The sequence below is a fragment of the Podarcis cretensis genome (assembly GCF_951804945.1).
Source record: "Podarcis cretensis genome assembly, chromosome: 17".
NCBI lineage: Eukaryota > Metazoa > Chordata > Lepidosauria > Squamata > Lacertidae > Podarcis > Podarcis cretensis.
In genome coordinates this window covers 14,467,932-14,485,375 of record NC_137187.1, presented here as the reverse complement: position 1 = coordinate 14,485,375, position 17,444 = coordinate 14,467,932, and the positions used below count along the sequence as shown (strand labels likewise).

General features: G+C 43.5%; 2 protein-coding genes and 1 long non-coding RNA gene across 4 annotated transcripts; 1 reads left to right on the top strand and 2 right to left on the bottom strand.

The window, feature by feature from the left end:
• Positions 1-2,905: 2,905 nt before the first annotated feature.
• On the bottom strand, positions 2,906-5,654 carry LOC307206290 (uncharacterized protein). Of its 2 annotated transcripts, none has more exons than XM_079959379.1 (2): positions 5,563-5,654; positions 2,906-5,309 (listed from the first exon to the last, which is right to left on the bottom strand). In XM_079959379.1, the coding sequence occupies exon 2, from the start codon at positions 5,304-5,306 to the stop codon at positions 3,141-3,143; it is 2,166 nt and encodes a 721-aa protein (XP_079815505.1). In that variant the 5' UTR covers positions 5,307-5,309; positions 5,563-5,654; the 3' UTR covers positions 2,906-3,140. The 2 variants fall into 2 exon arrangements, with proteins under 2 accessions (XP_079815505.1, XP_079815506.1); XM_079959380.1 differs by lacking the exon at positions 5,563-5,654 and adding an exon at positions 5,532-5,552.
• Positions 5,655-10,129: 4,475 nt separating this feature from the next.
• Positions 10,130-14,922, bottom strand: LOC307206136 (E3 ubiquitin-protein ligase Topors-like). Its single transcript, XM_079958925.1, has 2 exons — positions 14,772-14,922; positions 10,130-11,982 (listed from the first exon to the last, which is right to left on the bottom strand). The coding sequence occupies exon 2, from the start codon at positions 11,977-11,979 to the stop codon at positions 10,246-10,248; it is 1,734 nt and encodes a 577-aa protein (XP_079815051.1). The 5' UTR covers positions 11,980-11,982; positions 14,772-14,922; the 3' UTR covers positions 10,130-10,245.
• Positions 14,923-14,997: 75 nt separating this feature from the next.
• LOC307206137 lies at positions 14,998-17,098 on the top strand. The gene is made up of 2 exons (XR_013834281.1): positions 14,998-15,115; positions 16,196-17,098. It is a non-coding gene; the product is annotated as an uncharacterized lncRNA (long non-coding RNA).
• The last annotated feature ends 346 nt before the right edge of the window (positions 17,099-17,444 follow it).

Sequence of the window (17,444 nt, the reverse complement as noted above, 5' to 3'; positions counted from 1 at the left end):
AGGGAGCCGGCGTTTGTCTGCAGACAGCTTCCAGGTCATGTAGCCAGCATGACTAAGCCGCTTCTGGTGAACCAGAGCAGCACTGGGAAACGCCATTTACCTTTCCCCCAGAGCGGTACCTATTTATCTACTTGCACTTTCTACGTGCTTTCTAACTGCTATGTTGGCAGGAGCAGGGACCGAACAATGGGAGCTCACCCCATTACGGGGATTCAAACCGCTGACCTTCTGATCGGCAAGTCCTAGGCTCTGTGGTTTAACCCACAGTGCCATCTGCATCCCTATACTGAAATGATACCCATCAACAAAATCACGTAGGACACCCCTGGAAATCAGAATCTAGTCACTGAGGACAAATGGGACCATTTACTACAAGTGTGGTAGTTAATTTATATGACACATTGGCAGGAAAGTTGTAGGTATCACATTATGGTGAGGTGTCTCTCCCCCCCCCCCCCCGTGTGTGGGAGAATCAATGACGTCCAGTCTGGGCATTCAATCTTCAAGTTATTAGAAATGCATAAGGGAGATGAGCACATTGGTTCCACTCCCTCAGTCCTTGTCCCTGCCATCACCCTTGAGATAGAGGGCTAAACACCTGCAGCAGAGGCATCAACTTCTGAGGAAGAATGGGGGAACTGAAATCACGTGCATGACATCGTGTGCATGGCGTCCTGACATTGTGCACATGATGTCAGGACATTGGAGAGCCAGGGGGAGGAGCCAAACACATCAACAGCATGGTTTCAGTGGCCGTCAGCTCCTCCTGCTGCTGCCACCACCAGCGAGGAACTGCTTCCCCACTCCTTCCTCTCTGTGGCAGGAGAAGGAGGAGAAGGAGCTGGCCACTGAAGCCGCACTGGTCCCAGCTCCATTCTTGACCTCCTCTGCCCCCTTTGAACATTGGGGGCCCCAAAAAAGGACTCAGCCTCTAGGACAGCAGTTCTCAACCTGTGGGTCCCCAGATGTTGTTGGACTACAACTCCCATCATCCCTGACCACTGGTCATGCTGGCTAGGAATGATGAGAGTTATAGTCCAACAACATCTGGGGACCCACAGGTTGAGAAACACTGCTCTAGGAGATAGTGTCCTTGACCTGTAGCAAGGGGGCATCTCTTCCCCTGGATATTCTCAGCACAATGTAGAACCTTGATCTTCCCAGGGTTCCAAACAAAAGGTGATGAAACTGGTGGTGGAAGTAGACTCACCTCTACTCTCCCTTTCATCTCTTGAGCCTTGAACGTCTGAAGAGGACTCCAGAAGGAGGAGTTTCTAGCTTTGTCACCTAGGTTTGAATACTTTAGCAACAGAGAGTTTAATGTAAAGCTCATTGAGATGGAGGGCTATTGAAGTGAGAAAATGTTTACATGTCAAATGGACTGCTACAAATAAGCCTTTAATTTAAAATTAAAGTAGTAGCTGTTAAAAGTTAATGACAGATGATTAAGAAAAGCACATTAGTTAGCAGAGGAACTATGCTGAATCCTGCTCTCCTTACTGTTATCTCAGAATTACACAGGGAATAAAGTGAACATTTCTTGATTAAAAATTGATGGGTTTAATGATAATGCTCGAAAAGAAACCGCCAATCGCTAATTCGAATTATATGCATCATGAGAACTAGTTATCAAAATCCACAAAGTTCTGTTCTCATAAACATTCTGCTTGAAATCAGCCTAACTCAGGCGAATGGAAGAAATTCCACTTTAGGGTGGAAACAGTTGACCAGGAAACATCATGGTACCTGCATTACAAAGGAACATAGGAAGCTGCCTTGTGCTTGATCAATCTGGTGCAGTCTTGTCCACATCGATTGACAGGGTCTCTCCAGGATTTTAGACTGAATCTCCCCACCCCCATCTCTACCTACAAATGCTAGAAATTGAAAGTGGGACCTTTGGCAGTTTCCCCAAAATACAACCTTAAGTGAAAGCTATCACAACATGAAGATATGAGTACCTTTGGCTTTCAGCCACATGATAAACTCACCCCAGCAATACAACCCCATGCCACTTTTGCTGAATGTGAAAATGGAATAACCTTGCTGAGTGATAAGCTGCTTCTCTGACTCCTTACACCCAGCGTGTGCATCTGTATTCAGAGTTATTTGTTCTCTGCATAAGGAAGTTCCACTTAGCTTTAGTGGATGTGAAACATGGTAGCAAAGTGGAACTTTTATATCTACAGGAGAAAACACACTTGTGACTATCAGGTTGGGGGGACAAAAACCATCCATGCTTTGCAAGCTTCCCCAGTGATCTGGTTGGCTGCTCTTGGAAACAGAATACCTAAAGATAGGAACAACAGGTCCAAGAGCCAAATATGGCCCTCCACACCTCTCAATCAGGCCCTCACAATTCACCCCAGGCCACGCCTCTCACTGACCCTGCTTTGACACACAAATGCTTTTGTCCGGATGGAATGTTTCCTTGAACTTTGATAATGCCTCTTGCTTGCCTGGAAGCCTGGAAGATAGAGAGGGGTGTCCAATACAGCCTACTATACACAAGCAAAATTCTGAATTCATTGCTCCACCCACTTTTCCTCTGGTTCCACCCACCAGTGACATGTGACCCTCAGAAGACCACTCAGCCCAAAGTGTGGAACGTAGAAGGGATGGAAAGGTGGATGACCCCATGTTCCCCTCCTGTGATTCCAAGTCACACATGATTAGAGGGCTAGAGACTGCTCCACTATAAGGAAGACCCTTTTCCAAGAGGTCAATTAAAACTTGAGCCTAACACTTTCCAAATGGAGTACAATTGACAGTTTTAAGCAAGCATACGTTCATTGCAATTTAATTTGATATTTTTGTTTTATGTGTGGTTTATTTTAAAAAAATTATTTGCCCCCAAACCCTGAGGTTTGTGATGGACATTGAACTACATGCCCACATGAGTACATATATATATATAAGATATTTATTTTGTTCCAATAAGGCAAGATTCACACTTGGAGAATAACAACACATTGTTTTCCATTTAGGCTTCTCTTTTCTGCCTCTCTTTTTATGAGGCTGTTGCCTCCCACTATTTTATGTATTTGTCCTTGTTAATGTTCAGCTGTTACTTCTGCAGCCTTCCCTTCATAGCTTTCTTTTGGGCTATTGGTGTTGCCCTGAGATCTGCAAAGATGCCTTTAGCTATTCAGATCCTTCGGGAAATACTTTGGCCCTCCCCTTGAATGGGAAGACTCCACGTGATGCAATTTGTGCCTCCTTTTCCCGCCAAGTTTATCGTAGGGCCCTCTCTCCTGCCCTACTACAGCCAACCTGCCTCTGGATCTTCCTGCGCTTCTGCATCTCTCTGAACAATCATACCAGCCTTTAGTGAAACTTTCTTGAGAGACTCTGCGTTCTGGAGGAAAATATGATCTCTCTCTGGAGCTAGGCAGGAAGGTTTGACTGTATACTCTGGCTGGCACACCCTTGCAATACAAGGGGTCATCGTACCTGTATCTCTCGCAGTCTTGTCTATAGTAAAGGTATCTCCAGCCTGGCTCACTGGGGACCCTGTTTCTCAAATAATCATAGTCTTTGCTCCTTTGTTTTCTAAAGTGAGTTGAACTCTGGGACTTGGACTTGCTTATGTCTCTAGCCACAAAGCCCTCGCTTCTTAATGGCAGGCTGCTCCTTAATAGTAAGCTCATATCTCTTGATTTGGACTTTCTTGGCTCTCTTCTAAGTCTCTTGTCCCTGGAATAGTTTGAATGGTGCTTTCCTTCATGTGGATGCCTTGCTCTTCCCCTTCCTCCATGTTTTTCCTTGGGGGAAGAATAGCCTTCTTCAAAATTGTATTCCATATCCCTCAAAGTGCACTTTTTAAAGATACCCTTTCGGCCTGGAGACAATGTTGCGTGCCTCTCTGAAGATGAGCTTTTCGAGTGACCTATGGGGAAATCCAGATCTTTCCATTTGGTTGCTTCTTCCTTTGCAGAGTTGTGCACAGCCACCAGGCTAACAACATCATCATCATTAAAGCTAAATGCATTGTAATCTCCAGATCCTAAGACATTTGGAGAATTCTTAGAGACTTCAGTGTGCTTTGAGCTTTGGGTGTGGACAGGACGCAGTTCCCCCATGCCCTCATCTTCCTCTCTGCATTGATGAGACTGGGGGTGAGATAATGATCCAACTGGTTGTGTTTTTTTACCGATCTTGATCTTCATAAAACTGTCTGGTGTCTGTCTCCCTTTTTCAGTATCACTGTTAGACAAGTCCTCCAAATCGTTTCCTTCATCATTCGCGTGGGATATTCCGTCTGTTCCAGCAAACGCATCAGTTAGATCTTTCTGTGAAGTAGAATGTAAGCATCCTATGTTCCTCTCCTCTACTTCACCATCAGTTTTGGGTGCCTCTTCATTATCATGCTCAACATCTGAAGATGCAGAAGAGGCGGAAGAGTTAGAATCTTCCTGCGCGAAAGCAGGACAGGCATATGAGGCATTCCAGTCATACTTCTTCAGGTTGAAGGGGGACTGCACAAAACTGATGAACTCATGAAGGAAGTGGGCTGTGAATTGACGCAAGTGAGGCCGTAGCAGATCCTCAAAGTCCTTGCTCTGCAGATCATGCTGAGTCATGTTGTTGAGGATAAAGTTCAGTAAGGTATGAATCAGTGGCCTCTGATTGCCACACAATACTTTTAATTCTCGTTTCAGCCATGGAATTAATCTGTCAAAGCATCTTGGGTTTCTTCTGAATAATTCTGCTGAAGGAGTTCGGCTGAACTCTGGATTTTTAGTGGTTTGGACCTGGATGCCAGCACGGTATAGAGCTTTCCTGAAATGAATTACAGCCTGGGTTTTAAATTTCCCAAGGCTGATGACTTCTATATTAGCGTGTTTCTTTGTGACTGTGAACTGTTTCATGAGCTGGTAAAGATCCTTCTCTCTCTGAGACTGTGTTCCTTTAACTTCCTCATCCAATATGCCATTGTCAGGGGGCGATGCAGGTCTTTGGGTGGAAGCTGATGTGTGACCTTCCCCACAACCAGAAAGGGAGGCACCCTTCAAAGGCAGAACATATTCACACAATGCACCTCTGGTGTTTACAGTGTGGAAAAAAGAATAGAAATGCTCCTTGCACAGTGGGCATATCACTTTCTTCCTTGACCACTTCTGGATACAGTCAAAGCAGAACCTGTGATTGCAAGGGTTCAAGTAAGTTGGGTCTCGGATTCTTTCCAAGCACATGGCACATTTTGAGTTTTTAGCTGTATCTGTTGGCATTCTCCTACCTAAAGAACCCCCACTTGAGGGTCTAAGGCCAGTTCTTGGCTTACATTCCTTATTCGGGGGTCTCATGATCTGAAAGAAAGCACACAGAAGACTTAACATAGGCAGCAGAACACATACTCCCCCTACCATAGAAATCTGATCGTTCCCCAATGCTACTGGAACCTAGACTAAAGAATAAATTGGGCTGGATCAAACAAAAATGAGGGGGGGGGGAATGGAGGGCATCGGGTTGGAGAATGCTGCTTTGCACTAAGCAAGTCAAAAAATGCACTTCTTTCCTATACCCCCCACCTTCCATTGCCCCCAATTCACTTCTGCTCACCTCTTCCAAGTTATTATTTCTAAGAAGGTACTTGGTTTCAGCTGATTGTTCTCTTTCCCATGGAGACAACGTTCAATTGGAGTAAACAGAACAAACTGAACATTCTAGCTGTGAGCTCACTATGCAGGCAGACAAAGGATCCTTTTTTTTTTCAATCCTTGCATAAGATGGTGCTTATGAACCCATTGAAGGCGGTGGGCTTTAAACATCTGAACTATGAACAGAATCGCAGCCGTACCTATTAGGACCCCTGTTTAACTTATTGCTAGCATGTTTGGGCCACAGTCAACCTGACACTCCTGCCATTGCATTTGAAGCTTGCCAGTAAGCACCGGTAACTCAGGAGGTCAGGTGAACGCAGCCACTCCACCATGCCATCCACTACTGGAAGTCTTCATGCTTGAAGTGCCTGTTTTGTATTTCAGTTCTTGCCTGTGCTATGTTGCTTCAGACGCCAGGAGAGGTGATACTGGTGCAGGAAAAGGTCATGACAATTGTGGGCTCCTTCCATCTGATCTTAGCCTTCCAGTGCTATCAAATAACTTGGGAAAGGAGGCATTCTTCAGCAACTCTCATCTGGCTTGTTTTAGAAGGTTGTCTTGGAAGAAGGTGCCAATCTGTTACTCCTAGGGCCGAAAACTCCAAAGCTTGTCAGTTGGTTTAATTAAACACGACACCCTGTTTGCATTTGGTGAAAGTGGTTACTACTTAGCATACTGGCTCTCGGAGACAAGATCATTTTTTCCCCCCAAATGTGCCTTCAACAGAGTATTCCTGCTTCAGCTATGATGGATATTTGTGATCGACCTGATTTCCCTCATAATAAGTAGGTTTAAGAAATACAATCATCTGACTAAATTTCAAAGCTGCCATGGTTATTTGGGGACAGACCTTGTAACTTAAACTAACAATGATGCTTGTGGCATGCAGATCTTATGTCACCCTAAAATGATACTTCTGGATTTGGGTTACAGTGTAGGTCCAAGTGTCTCAGCTGCAAAAAAATTGCTTAAAGCACCGATTTCAGGAATAATTTGAAAAGTCATTGGCCTCTCTCAGCACTCTAAAGTTAAGCATAAATCCTCCTTTTGGACCATCTGGGGGTGGGGTAAATGAAACTTTTCAAGGGGGAAGCTAAGGGAAGGGAGAAAGACATTCATCTGATATTTTTGAATATGGGTTGCGGCTTACCTTACTAAATCTTATGAGATAGCAGCACCCCACAGAATTAAATCCTATGCTCACCAGCTGGTAAGTGGATAATTCAAACTTTTGGGTGCTGCTTTGGAAGCCCCTTCCTTGCAGCAGGGAGTATGTTTCCACGCACTATTCAAAATGTTGGTGCTGACGTTTAAAGCCCTAAGCAGCCTTGGCCCAGTATACCTGAAGGAGCATCTTCACCCCCACCATTCAGCCTGAACACTGAGGTCCAGCTCCGAGGGCCTTCTGGCAATTCCCTCGCTGTGAGATGTGAGGTTACAGGGAACCAGGCAGAGGGCCTTTTTGCTGGTGGCACCCACCCTGTGGAACGCCCTCCCATCAGATGTCAAGGAAATAAACAACTATCTGACTTTTAGAAGCCACCTGAAGGCAGCCCTGTTTAGGGAAGTTTCTAATTCTGTTTTTAATCTGTTGGGAGCCTCCCAGAGTAGCTGGGGAGACCCAGGCAGATGGGCGGGGTATAAACAAACAAAATAACAAATAAACAAACAATTCTGCATGGGGAATCTGTGACTGTTCAGATGTTGCCTGGATTCAGCTTCCATCAGCCCCAGCCAGCAGGGTCAATGGTCAGGGAAGCATTTTCAGGGAGATGAAAGGCCTCTGAAGGGGACCTTAAAATTCAGCAGGCAAACAGTAGGAAGAATAAGGCAATCTTCCAGGTAATCTGGTCTCAAGCAATTTAAGGCTTTATAATCCATGGGTTAAAAGCAGCACTTTAAAAGCAGCACCCCTTCTTCCTGTTTCTCAGGTTTCATCCATTAACAGATCTATTTTGAAGAAAAGCTCTTTAGGGCTGGACCCTGTTTTTATTTTACTTCTGCAAAATATTGTGCAGCATACCAATTGTATTATGCATATATATGTGTACATTTGTACACGTATAGAACAGTGCTGGAGAGCCAACACGTTCAGTTGCCTTTTATACTCTGTGTTGCATGCAGAAGGTTCCAGGTTCAATTTCCATCATCTCCAGGTCAGCTGAGAAAACATGGCATAAAACCAGTTTCATATTTCCTTCCTAACCAAAGAAAATATAACTACAATGACTATATCTAGCCATGGTTGCATGTAACCTCTAGGTCTAGAAGCAGCATGCTACGCTATGGACTATCAGCTGGTGAGAGCAGCAACATAATAGGTTCATTGCCTTCTTCTGCTTTTGGGCTTCCTTTGGGAATCTGGCTGACTGCTGTGAGATATATAGGATGCTGGAGTATACAGATTGAGGGTCTGACCCACCAGAACTCTTATTTTATTCCTAGAAACAACTGCACACAGTCTTCTTCTTCTTCTTCTTCTTCTTCTTCTTCTTCTTCTTCTTCTTCTTCTGACAACACTCATAGCCGAGTAAGATTGTCTTCCATAAACACCGTTTTAACAATGAGTCCGTAAGTGACTGTGGAGGCCAATTCTGGACCCACATGTCCTTCCACAGTGGGGACATTTGTTCCCGGGCAGGAGTTGATCATGGTGTGGATTTACCAAGCATGCCTTCCTCTTCCCCTTGCGTTCTGAGTTCAAGTGTCTTCAAAGTCCATGACACCTTTGGTAAAGGCTGTTCTCAAACTGGAGAGCTCACAGGCCAGTGTTTCCCAGTTGTCGGTGTTTATACTACATTTTTTTAGATTTGCCTTGAGACAATCTTTAAACCTCTTTTGTTGACCACCAGCATTAAGCTTTCCATTTTTAAGTTCGGAATAGAGTAGTTGCTTTGGAAGACGATAATCAGGCATCCACACAACATGACCAGTCCATCAAAGTGGATGTGGAAGAATCATTGCTTCAACACTTTGCTTCTTCCAGTACACTGATATCAGTTCACCTGTCTTCCCAAGTGATGTGTAAGATTTTTCAGGGACACTGTTGATGCAATCTTTTGAGAAGTTGGAGATGGCATTTGTAAGTGGTCCATGTTTCACAAGCATACATTAAGGTTAGTAGTACAATAGCTTTGTAAACAAGCATTTTGGTTTCCCTGCGAATTTCCTGGTCCTCAAACACTCTGCACTTCAATCAGGAGAAAGCCACACTTGCAGAGCTCAGGCGATGCTGGATTTTGGCATCAGTGTTGACCCTTGTGGAAAGATAACTGCCTAGGTAGGAGAAGTGATCAACATTTTCCAACGTTACACCATTGAGTTGGATTTGTGGCGCTGCAGAGGGGTTATTTTGCACTTGTTAGTGCAGCACTTTGGATGTTGGTTTTTTGGATGTTGAGCGACAGGCCAAGCTTTTTGTAAGCTTCTGCAAAGATATTTAGGATGGTTTGGCGGTCATCCTCTGAGCGTGCACACACTACGTTGTCATCAGCATACTGAAGCTTTATGATGGAAGTTACGGTAACCTTACTCTTTGCTTTCAGCCTGCTCAGATTGAAGAGTTTTCCATCTGTTCAATATATGATTTCTACCCCAGTGGGGAGTTTCCCTTCGACAAAGTGTAGGATCATGGCAATGAAAATAATGAATAGAGTTGGAGCAATAACACAACCCTGTTTGGGGAACATTTAGGCCAACCTTTAAAAGAGCCACAAATGCAAAAGGAGCCTAAGCCAGCATTAAAACACTGGTCCATGCCAGGTTTTACTAAATTAAGGTGCTAGACTATAACTCCCATCATTCTTGACCATTGGCCATGCTGGCTGGGGCTGATGGGAACGGCATTTGAAGGACATCATGTTGGCTACACCCTACGAGGTTGTGCAGGGTAGATTGTTCCTGTCCGGTGTAGTTTCTGATGAACCCACATAAAACAGAGTGAGAGTAATAGTCTTGATTCCCTCACTACGAGAAGCAAAGTTACAGGAACGGAACCAGGCAGAGGGCCTTCTCAGTAATGGTGTCCTTTGGAACGCCCTCCCATCAGATGTCAAAGAAATAAACAACTATATGACATTTAGAAGACATCTGAAAGCAGTTCTGTTTAGGGAAGTTTTTAATGACTGGTGTTTTAACGTATTTTTAACCTTCTGTTGGAAGCTGCCCAGAGTGGGCGGGGTAGAAATAAATTATTATTATTATTATTATTATTATTATTATTATTATTAAACATTTATACAGTAATTTAATAGAAATTGTTTATGTGGGGTTCATAATTCACCCCAAAATAGCTGTCCTCTGCTGTCCCTCAAAATAATTTACTTGTGTGGTTTAAACATGATAGTAGCTCCACTCTCTAATAAATAACTAATTAATGAAGATCCTGTCAAATTTCTATTCATCATACTTTTTTGCTCCCTATACATTGTCTCCTGTAATTGTTTAGGTACCGGTAAGTATTTTGGTTATCAGTGTTTTGCTTCAGACTCAACACCAGATTTCTGTTATCATTCATTCAACACATATTTTTTTTTCATATATACGAATTTATTGGTTTGAGCATAACATGTATAACCCCATTAAGAGAACAGCATAATAAGTTCCCTTGTGGGTTATTGGACTGATTTTCCTTGTGTGTAAATCAAGGTCTTCTGATAAATGAAAAAAATCCACCCTTCCTCTTGGTATCAGAACCACTTGGTGTGTCTTCTGCAGAGGAGTGCAGTTCTGTAGAGCTACCCTTTTCTTCATCTTGCCATGCCATCTGACCAGTGTCATTAGTTTCTCTTGTTTTCAACTCTATGTGCTCAATAACCAAAATGTCTTCTGCTTTGGGTTGAAGCACCTCAATAACAATGATCTCCTCTCCTTTGTGATGGATCAGCTTGGTGCTTACCATGTCCTTTTGTTGCGATGGTGTCTGATCCATGCTATCTGCCTCTTGCTCTTGAGATGGAACCTGCAAAGCATCAAACACTCGATTACTGCTAGCAGTCTGGCCAACATTAGAGATAGCTGTACTTGCACTATGAGAGCTGCCACCAAAGCTATGACTGTTTAAGGCATTCTGCTTGTTTACTGGCTCTTCTTCTTCATCAATATCATCTATAGTTTGATGTGCACTCTCCATACAATTGGGGATGGCTTTGCATAGCAATGGCATACTCTCTTCTATCTCGTTGAGGACACGTTCATGTAATGGGCAGTGCCTATTGTGTGACCCTAAATGTGCATCAGCTTGGAAAAATACGTGCATGTTGTCCTGACTTCTTACAAGTGCTCCATCTGAGGACCCAAAAGGAAGGAAAAACTCATCCAGAGTCTGGCTGGAACTGGAACTTGTTGCTCCTTGTATTTCGTCATCCCAAGTTCCTTCCTCATTACTTGTCACTGATTCTCTATCTTCCCCCTCATTCTCATCAGAGTCTTCAGTTTCCTCCTCCTCCTCCTCTTCTGAAGATGATGTAGTAAATGATGAATTGGACTGGAACCCATCATCATGGATAGGAAAGGGAATGTCGTAAGTGGCTCTCCAGTCATAGGCCTTAATGTTGAAAGGGGAGCGAGCAAAACTGATGAATTCATGCAAGAAATGATTGGTGTAGTGGAGTAAATGAGGCTGCACAATGTCAGCAAAAGCTTGGCTGTCCAGATCAAAGATAGTTATGTTGTTCAATATGATATGCTGTATGTTGTTGATCAAGGATGCATGTGTACCACAGAGGACTCTCAGTTCACGCTTCAACCAGGGAACCAACCTGTTAAGACGGACAGGGTTCCTGTGGAAAAAATCAGCTGATATATCCCTATAAAAACCTCCACTCTGGACGTTCCTGACACGTGCTCCAGACCGATAAAGGCCCCTCCTGAACTTAATTGTAACCTGCTCTCGGATTTGCCCAAGGGAGATGCCTCCTGGATGGGATGACCTCCTTATTCCAAGCTGTCTCATCAGCTCATTAAGTGTTCTCATCCTACCTTCGGAGTATCCTTCATACAAGATCCCATTGTCTGGCAGCGACTCAGGTCGGTGATCAATTGCTGACCTCTCCCCACACAGGCCATAGGATGCATTTTCAAAGGGGATAATGTACTCTTCAAAATCAGTGTCGGAATTTATGGTGTGAAAGAAAGAGTGGAAATGTTGTTTACAGAGTGGGCATTCTGCTTTCCTTTCTGACCACTCCAGGATGCAAACAAAACAGAATCTATGGAAGCAGGGATTTAAGAAGGCCACGTTCCTTATTCTTTCCAGGCAGATAGGACACCTTGAGTCAGAAGGTCCATCTGTTCCTTGGGCACTGTTCTCATTCCCTGAGCCATTCACAGATGAAAAGCTGTTGTCAGAAGTAGGCTCTTCACTGGATGATGCCATAATCTAATAAATAAGGAGAAAAAGACGAGCTCAGGCAATCAAAAAAAGAGAAAGTCATTGAGAAAACTGTCCCTTAATCAAAAATTGACACAGGGCCTAATTATGAAGAAATGTGCTATTTCGGTTTGGGTTTTTTGTGATAACCTTGATGGATTCAATAATAAAACTGATCTGAATTGCAAGGGTGTTATCTCTTGCACATTTATGATGCTTCTTCAAACTAAAATAAAATGCAACTTTTTCGGGCAATTTAGTCTCATATATTGACTTCTGATTTCATAGCACAAGTAGCTATTTGCTCTGCTAAAGGTATATCTTAAGGTAGGGATGGGGGAAGACCTTCATGTGATATTGGCCTACAACTCCCATCATCCCTGAGCATTGGCTATGCTGGTTGGGGTTGAGTTGGGAATTGGAGTCTAGCAACATTTAGAAGGCCACTCTACCTCGCCCACCATAAGGAATGACTCAGTTATTATCCGCATTAATTTTGAAGTGTAAAAATCCTTTATATTTGTTTACTTTAAAATTATACCTACATGGTATGGGGACTAGTGGCAGGGCAACAAAACTGGATTTTGCAAGTCCTTATAGCTGCCAAGAAATTTATGCTTCAAGCATGGGAAGACAAACATGCACCATTTATTATGCAATGGTCTGAGCGTCTTACCCAGGGGTAGGCAACCTAAGGCCCAGGGGCTGGATGTGGCCCAATCACCTTCTTAATCTGGCCTGTGGACAGTCCAGGAATCAGAGTGTTTTTACATGAGTAGAATGTGTCCTTTTATTTAAAATGCATCTCTGGGTTATTTGTGGGGCATAGGAATCTTTTCATTTCCTCCCCCCCCAAAAAAAAATATATATATATATAGTCCAGCCCACCACATGGTCTGAGGGATGGTGGACTTGCCCATAGCTGGAAAAGGTTGCTGACCCCTGGTCTTACCACTCACCTTTACAGTGGGATAGGAGAGCTGAAAGGAGACCCTTTGGTTTCATATAGTACATGAGTAGATGATTCTAAAAAGTCCAGAACACAAATTTTCACTGCCCTCTAGCAGCTATGGTGGCTCATTTACTAGAAGTAATGTATTTAGTGTTAACTCTTGACATTTATACTCAATATTGACCAAACTAAGCCTCCTACTTGCTAGAGGGCTGTGAAAATTTGTGTCCCGGGCTTTTTAGACTTGTCTACCCATGTATGATTTGAATATGGCGCATTGGTTGCCAGATGCGAAATATATTGGCATTATTTCCAGCTCTTCTATCCTACTATCACTACATTTTAACATATTTCTTAAAAATTATCGATTTCATCTGGATATCTATCAGAACATTTGGATGGCATATATTGAGATAGGTTTAAACTGAGATGGATGCATTGGCGGCTGTTGTCTTATTAATGTGAGCTGATGTGAGCTCATTCCCCCCTTCCTTCTTGTTAAACTTGCTATAAAAAACAATTATTTGTTATTTATTTAATTGACTCATAGAACCTTTGCCTCTCTTCTCAAAGCATAACATAAGACCCCCAATCATATGATCCATACCAGAGAATGGCTGCCACTGGAAAGTACTCAAAATGGAGACAGGTAACAATTACCAGCTGCGCAGTACAGTTTTTATCATGCAACTGACACTGAATATAATTGGCCATTTGCAGTGGTCTTATTCCACCAGCCAATTCACAAAAAGCTCACCATGCACCAGTTGCAATGATACTACTGGAACCAATAGATTTCAATTTCACTTTCTTTACATTCACAGACCTGAACTTTCAAGGGGGTATCCAATATGCTCTGTCAACCAAAAGGAGGTGATGTGAATAGGCAGTTGTCATGCTTGGGAACTAGGGCTATGGCTTGTTAAAAGGAACAGATCTGTAGCTTGGGAATACTCCTTGATTCAAAGCTGCTGCTGGAGGTCCAGGCAGTGGCGGAGGAACCCTCTCTGGCACCCAGGGCGGGACGCTGAGGGGCGGAATGAACCATCCGGCAGCGCATGCACGACGTCTTATGGACTGCACACGCATGGCATCCTGTATGGACTGCACAGGTGCAGCATCCTGTATGGACTGTGCATACATGGCAGCCTGTACAGTCACCATGTGAGAGGCAGCCTGTATGGCTGGATGGCACGTGCAAGCAGCAACCCGTACGGACAGCGCGCGAGTGGCAGCTCATACGGACTGCATACTCGTCCCAGCCTATACGGTCACTGTGCAAGAGGCAGCTGTGAAGAGGCCATACAGATGCCCATATGGATGGTGTGCATGAGTGGCAGCCCGTACAGATGCCACGTGAGCGGTGCCCATACTGACTGTGTGTGCATCCTCGGCTGCTCTACAGCTGTGGGGAGATAGTGGGCCATCTTGCCACCCGCCCATAGTGGTACCCGGGGTGGCCTGCCCCCTCCACACACACCCTCTGTATGCCTCTGGGTCCAGGAAGTCTTGGTGATGAGGAGGGCTTATGCCCAGTTAGGGCTGGCTAACCAGATATGACCATTGCTCAATGAGCATGGCCTGGTGTCTAATAACATCTCCTTTGAATGATGGCATTCATTTTTAAGCGAGACTATGCTTGGATGTGCTGCAAATGTGGGAATGAACTGAAAGACAAAGACTTGGCCAAGGCCACTTCAGATATTCAGGGCTGAGGCAACACTCATACAAGACCTTTCTTCCAATTTCACCTCTTTAACCACTTTAGTATACCAGTTCTTAGGATCACCAGATTCACAAAGAAAGACAGAGCTAAGCCCAACCAACGAGTCTGCAAAAGTCTTACCTAGAGATATGTGCTAAATTTTTGTTTCCTTCTTGCCTAGTATCTCTTTTTCACTCCACTCTGAGGTCGTCTCCAGGCTCCTTTTCTCCTCATGTCTCTGCCTTTCCCTTAAGGAGCCATGTCTCTTGAACAGCTTGGGATAAGCAACATTCTGGCAGGGAATTTTAATGATGTCATAATCATAGACTCAAAAAGGCCCAGCTCATAATGCTGCCTCTGCTGTTGGGCCTTACCTATGAAAAGATGACATCAAGCGGCTATTCTAGTTATAACAACAAAGAGCTTAAAGATGAATTGGAGGAAATATGCTTCATGGGATGAGATGCATATCTTCAGATACCGTGGTACCTTGGGTTACAGGCGCTTCAGGTTACACATGCTTCAGGTTACAGACTCCACTAACCCAGAAATAGTACCTCGGATTAAGAACTTTGCTTCAGGATGAGAACAGAAATCTCACAGCAGCGGTGCAATGGCAGCGGGAGGCCCCATTAACTAAAGTGGTACCTCAGGTTAAGAACGGTTTCAGGTTAAGAATGAACCTCCAAAACGAATTAAGTTCTTAACCCGAGGTACCACTGTAGTATGTATCTCAACAACCCATATACTAGATACAGTGTTTTCTTTTCACAGAAAGTGTAACTTGTTGGGGGTGCAGACCTAATTAGTGTCCGTACTCAGAACATATCCTTCAGGTGTGTCAATAGTGTATCAAATAGCTTGCTCCAGAACTGGATCTAGCAACGTTACTGGTGTGTACAAAGAATATACAAGTACTATCTAAGAAATGGTTGGTGGTAATTGTGGTTTAAATGGTATCTTTGGTGTCATAAATCACCTTGAAATCTTTATGCTTTCAAAGAAAACTGGTAGATGAAAATAGGACACCTTTTTTTCAGGCAGTCATTCCATGGAACAGCCTAATATGCCTTTCCTCTGTGTAGACTTGATATTTCTAACCTCTGAACCTTGTTAGAAAAATTTATTTCTACTTGATCAAATTAATAATGGAATCACAAGAGAGGCATTTGAGAGGCAATGTACCTGCCACAGTCCTAATGAAACTCATATCTGCCTGGTTGCTTAAATTTAGACATTTTTATGCCATTTCATTATTAAAAGAATAAGACTCCAAAGCCAGAGCTTAATTTCTTCCTTAGTTCAATCAATTATGTTTATAATACCAAAAGAGTTAGTATTTGATAACTTTAGTCATTCAGATTAAAGAATTCTTTCAGCAATGACTCCATACAGGACACCAGGAAACCAAAGTTTATTTACTTGTTTTATTAATGGAGGAAAGACCAACACTCGATTTTAAGAAGCTGTGAAGTTCCACATGTCTTAAGGAAAATTCAGCTTGCAGAATTCATACAAAGAAACATACAAAGCCAAGCTTGTCTTCATTGTTCCACCCACTTTAGGTTTTCCCAACTTCTAAAGAAAAAATATTGATTCCTGAATGGGACTCCCGAGCCTGTAGCTCTCAGACGAGTTTCATAACCCCAAAGCCATTCTTGAAGCCAGGGAGAACATACTATATGTACTTAACAACAGAGAAGGGATCTGGAAGAGAGCTCCCTAGACACCTGTCTGTTGGAACAGTCAACATAGAAGAAGAACATCTGGATTCAAACATTATATTAAGCACATTACGTGTGATGAACTGCATTGGTGTATAGCTCAACTATTTGTGTACACATGTACAGAGATTGCACACTTGTTAAAGGTAACATGTGAGCCCTCCTAGAAACTGGGATGAAACCAGCCAACACATGCAGCATGGAAATATTTTGTCCATCTCTACTTGTCAGCATAGGCTGAGGTGGGGGAGGGGAAACCCACAAGAATCTCAATTTAAAAGCTTAGCAATAAATGATTTGGCACCTCACATCATGCAAAAACCTGACACAGAAACCTGAAGTTGACTTTCACAACATGGGATGTGAGCAGAAGCACTGAAATGAAAAGCAATATGCTGGCGCCAGTGGAGCCTGGCAGTTTCTATTATCGCTGACTTTCAAACTGGTAGAGAATTTTGCCTACATGATGAAATGACAATTCAAAGCAAACTTTGGAATAGGGCATATTCAGACTCTGAGGTGAAACAAATCATGGGAATTTGAGCGAAGGCTATTTCCTGCCGCATGCAGCGTGAACATTTGAAACCATTAAAGGTTCACAAGCTGCCATTGATGGAGGAACCATCAAAGTACACGGCAAGTGAAGGAGTAATCTCAGCTGCCCTACTTTCCCCCAAGATGATTGAAAGGTAACCAGTCAATATTTGATGGTATTTGACAATAAAGATGCATTATTTGAAACTATCTTATGTAGAATATATACCGTATTTTTCGCTCTATAGGACGCACCCGACCATAGGACGCACCTTGTTTCAGAGGGGGAGAATGAGAAAAAAAAATCTCTCCCTCTCTGCTCAGTGCCCCTTCAGCGAAGCGGCAGGAGAAATGGAGCCCCTCCTATTTCTCCTCCCGCTTGGCTGAAGGGGCGCTGCGCAGCTTTCCCTCTCTGCTGAAGCCAGGAGAGTCTTGCTCTCCTGGCTTCAACAAAAGGAACCCAAAGCCTTCGGAGTTCGTGTTGCTATCGCTGAAGCCAAGGAGCCTGCATTCGCTCCATAGGACACACACACACATTTCCTGTTATTTTTTGGAG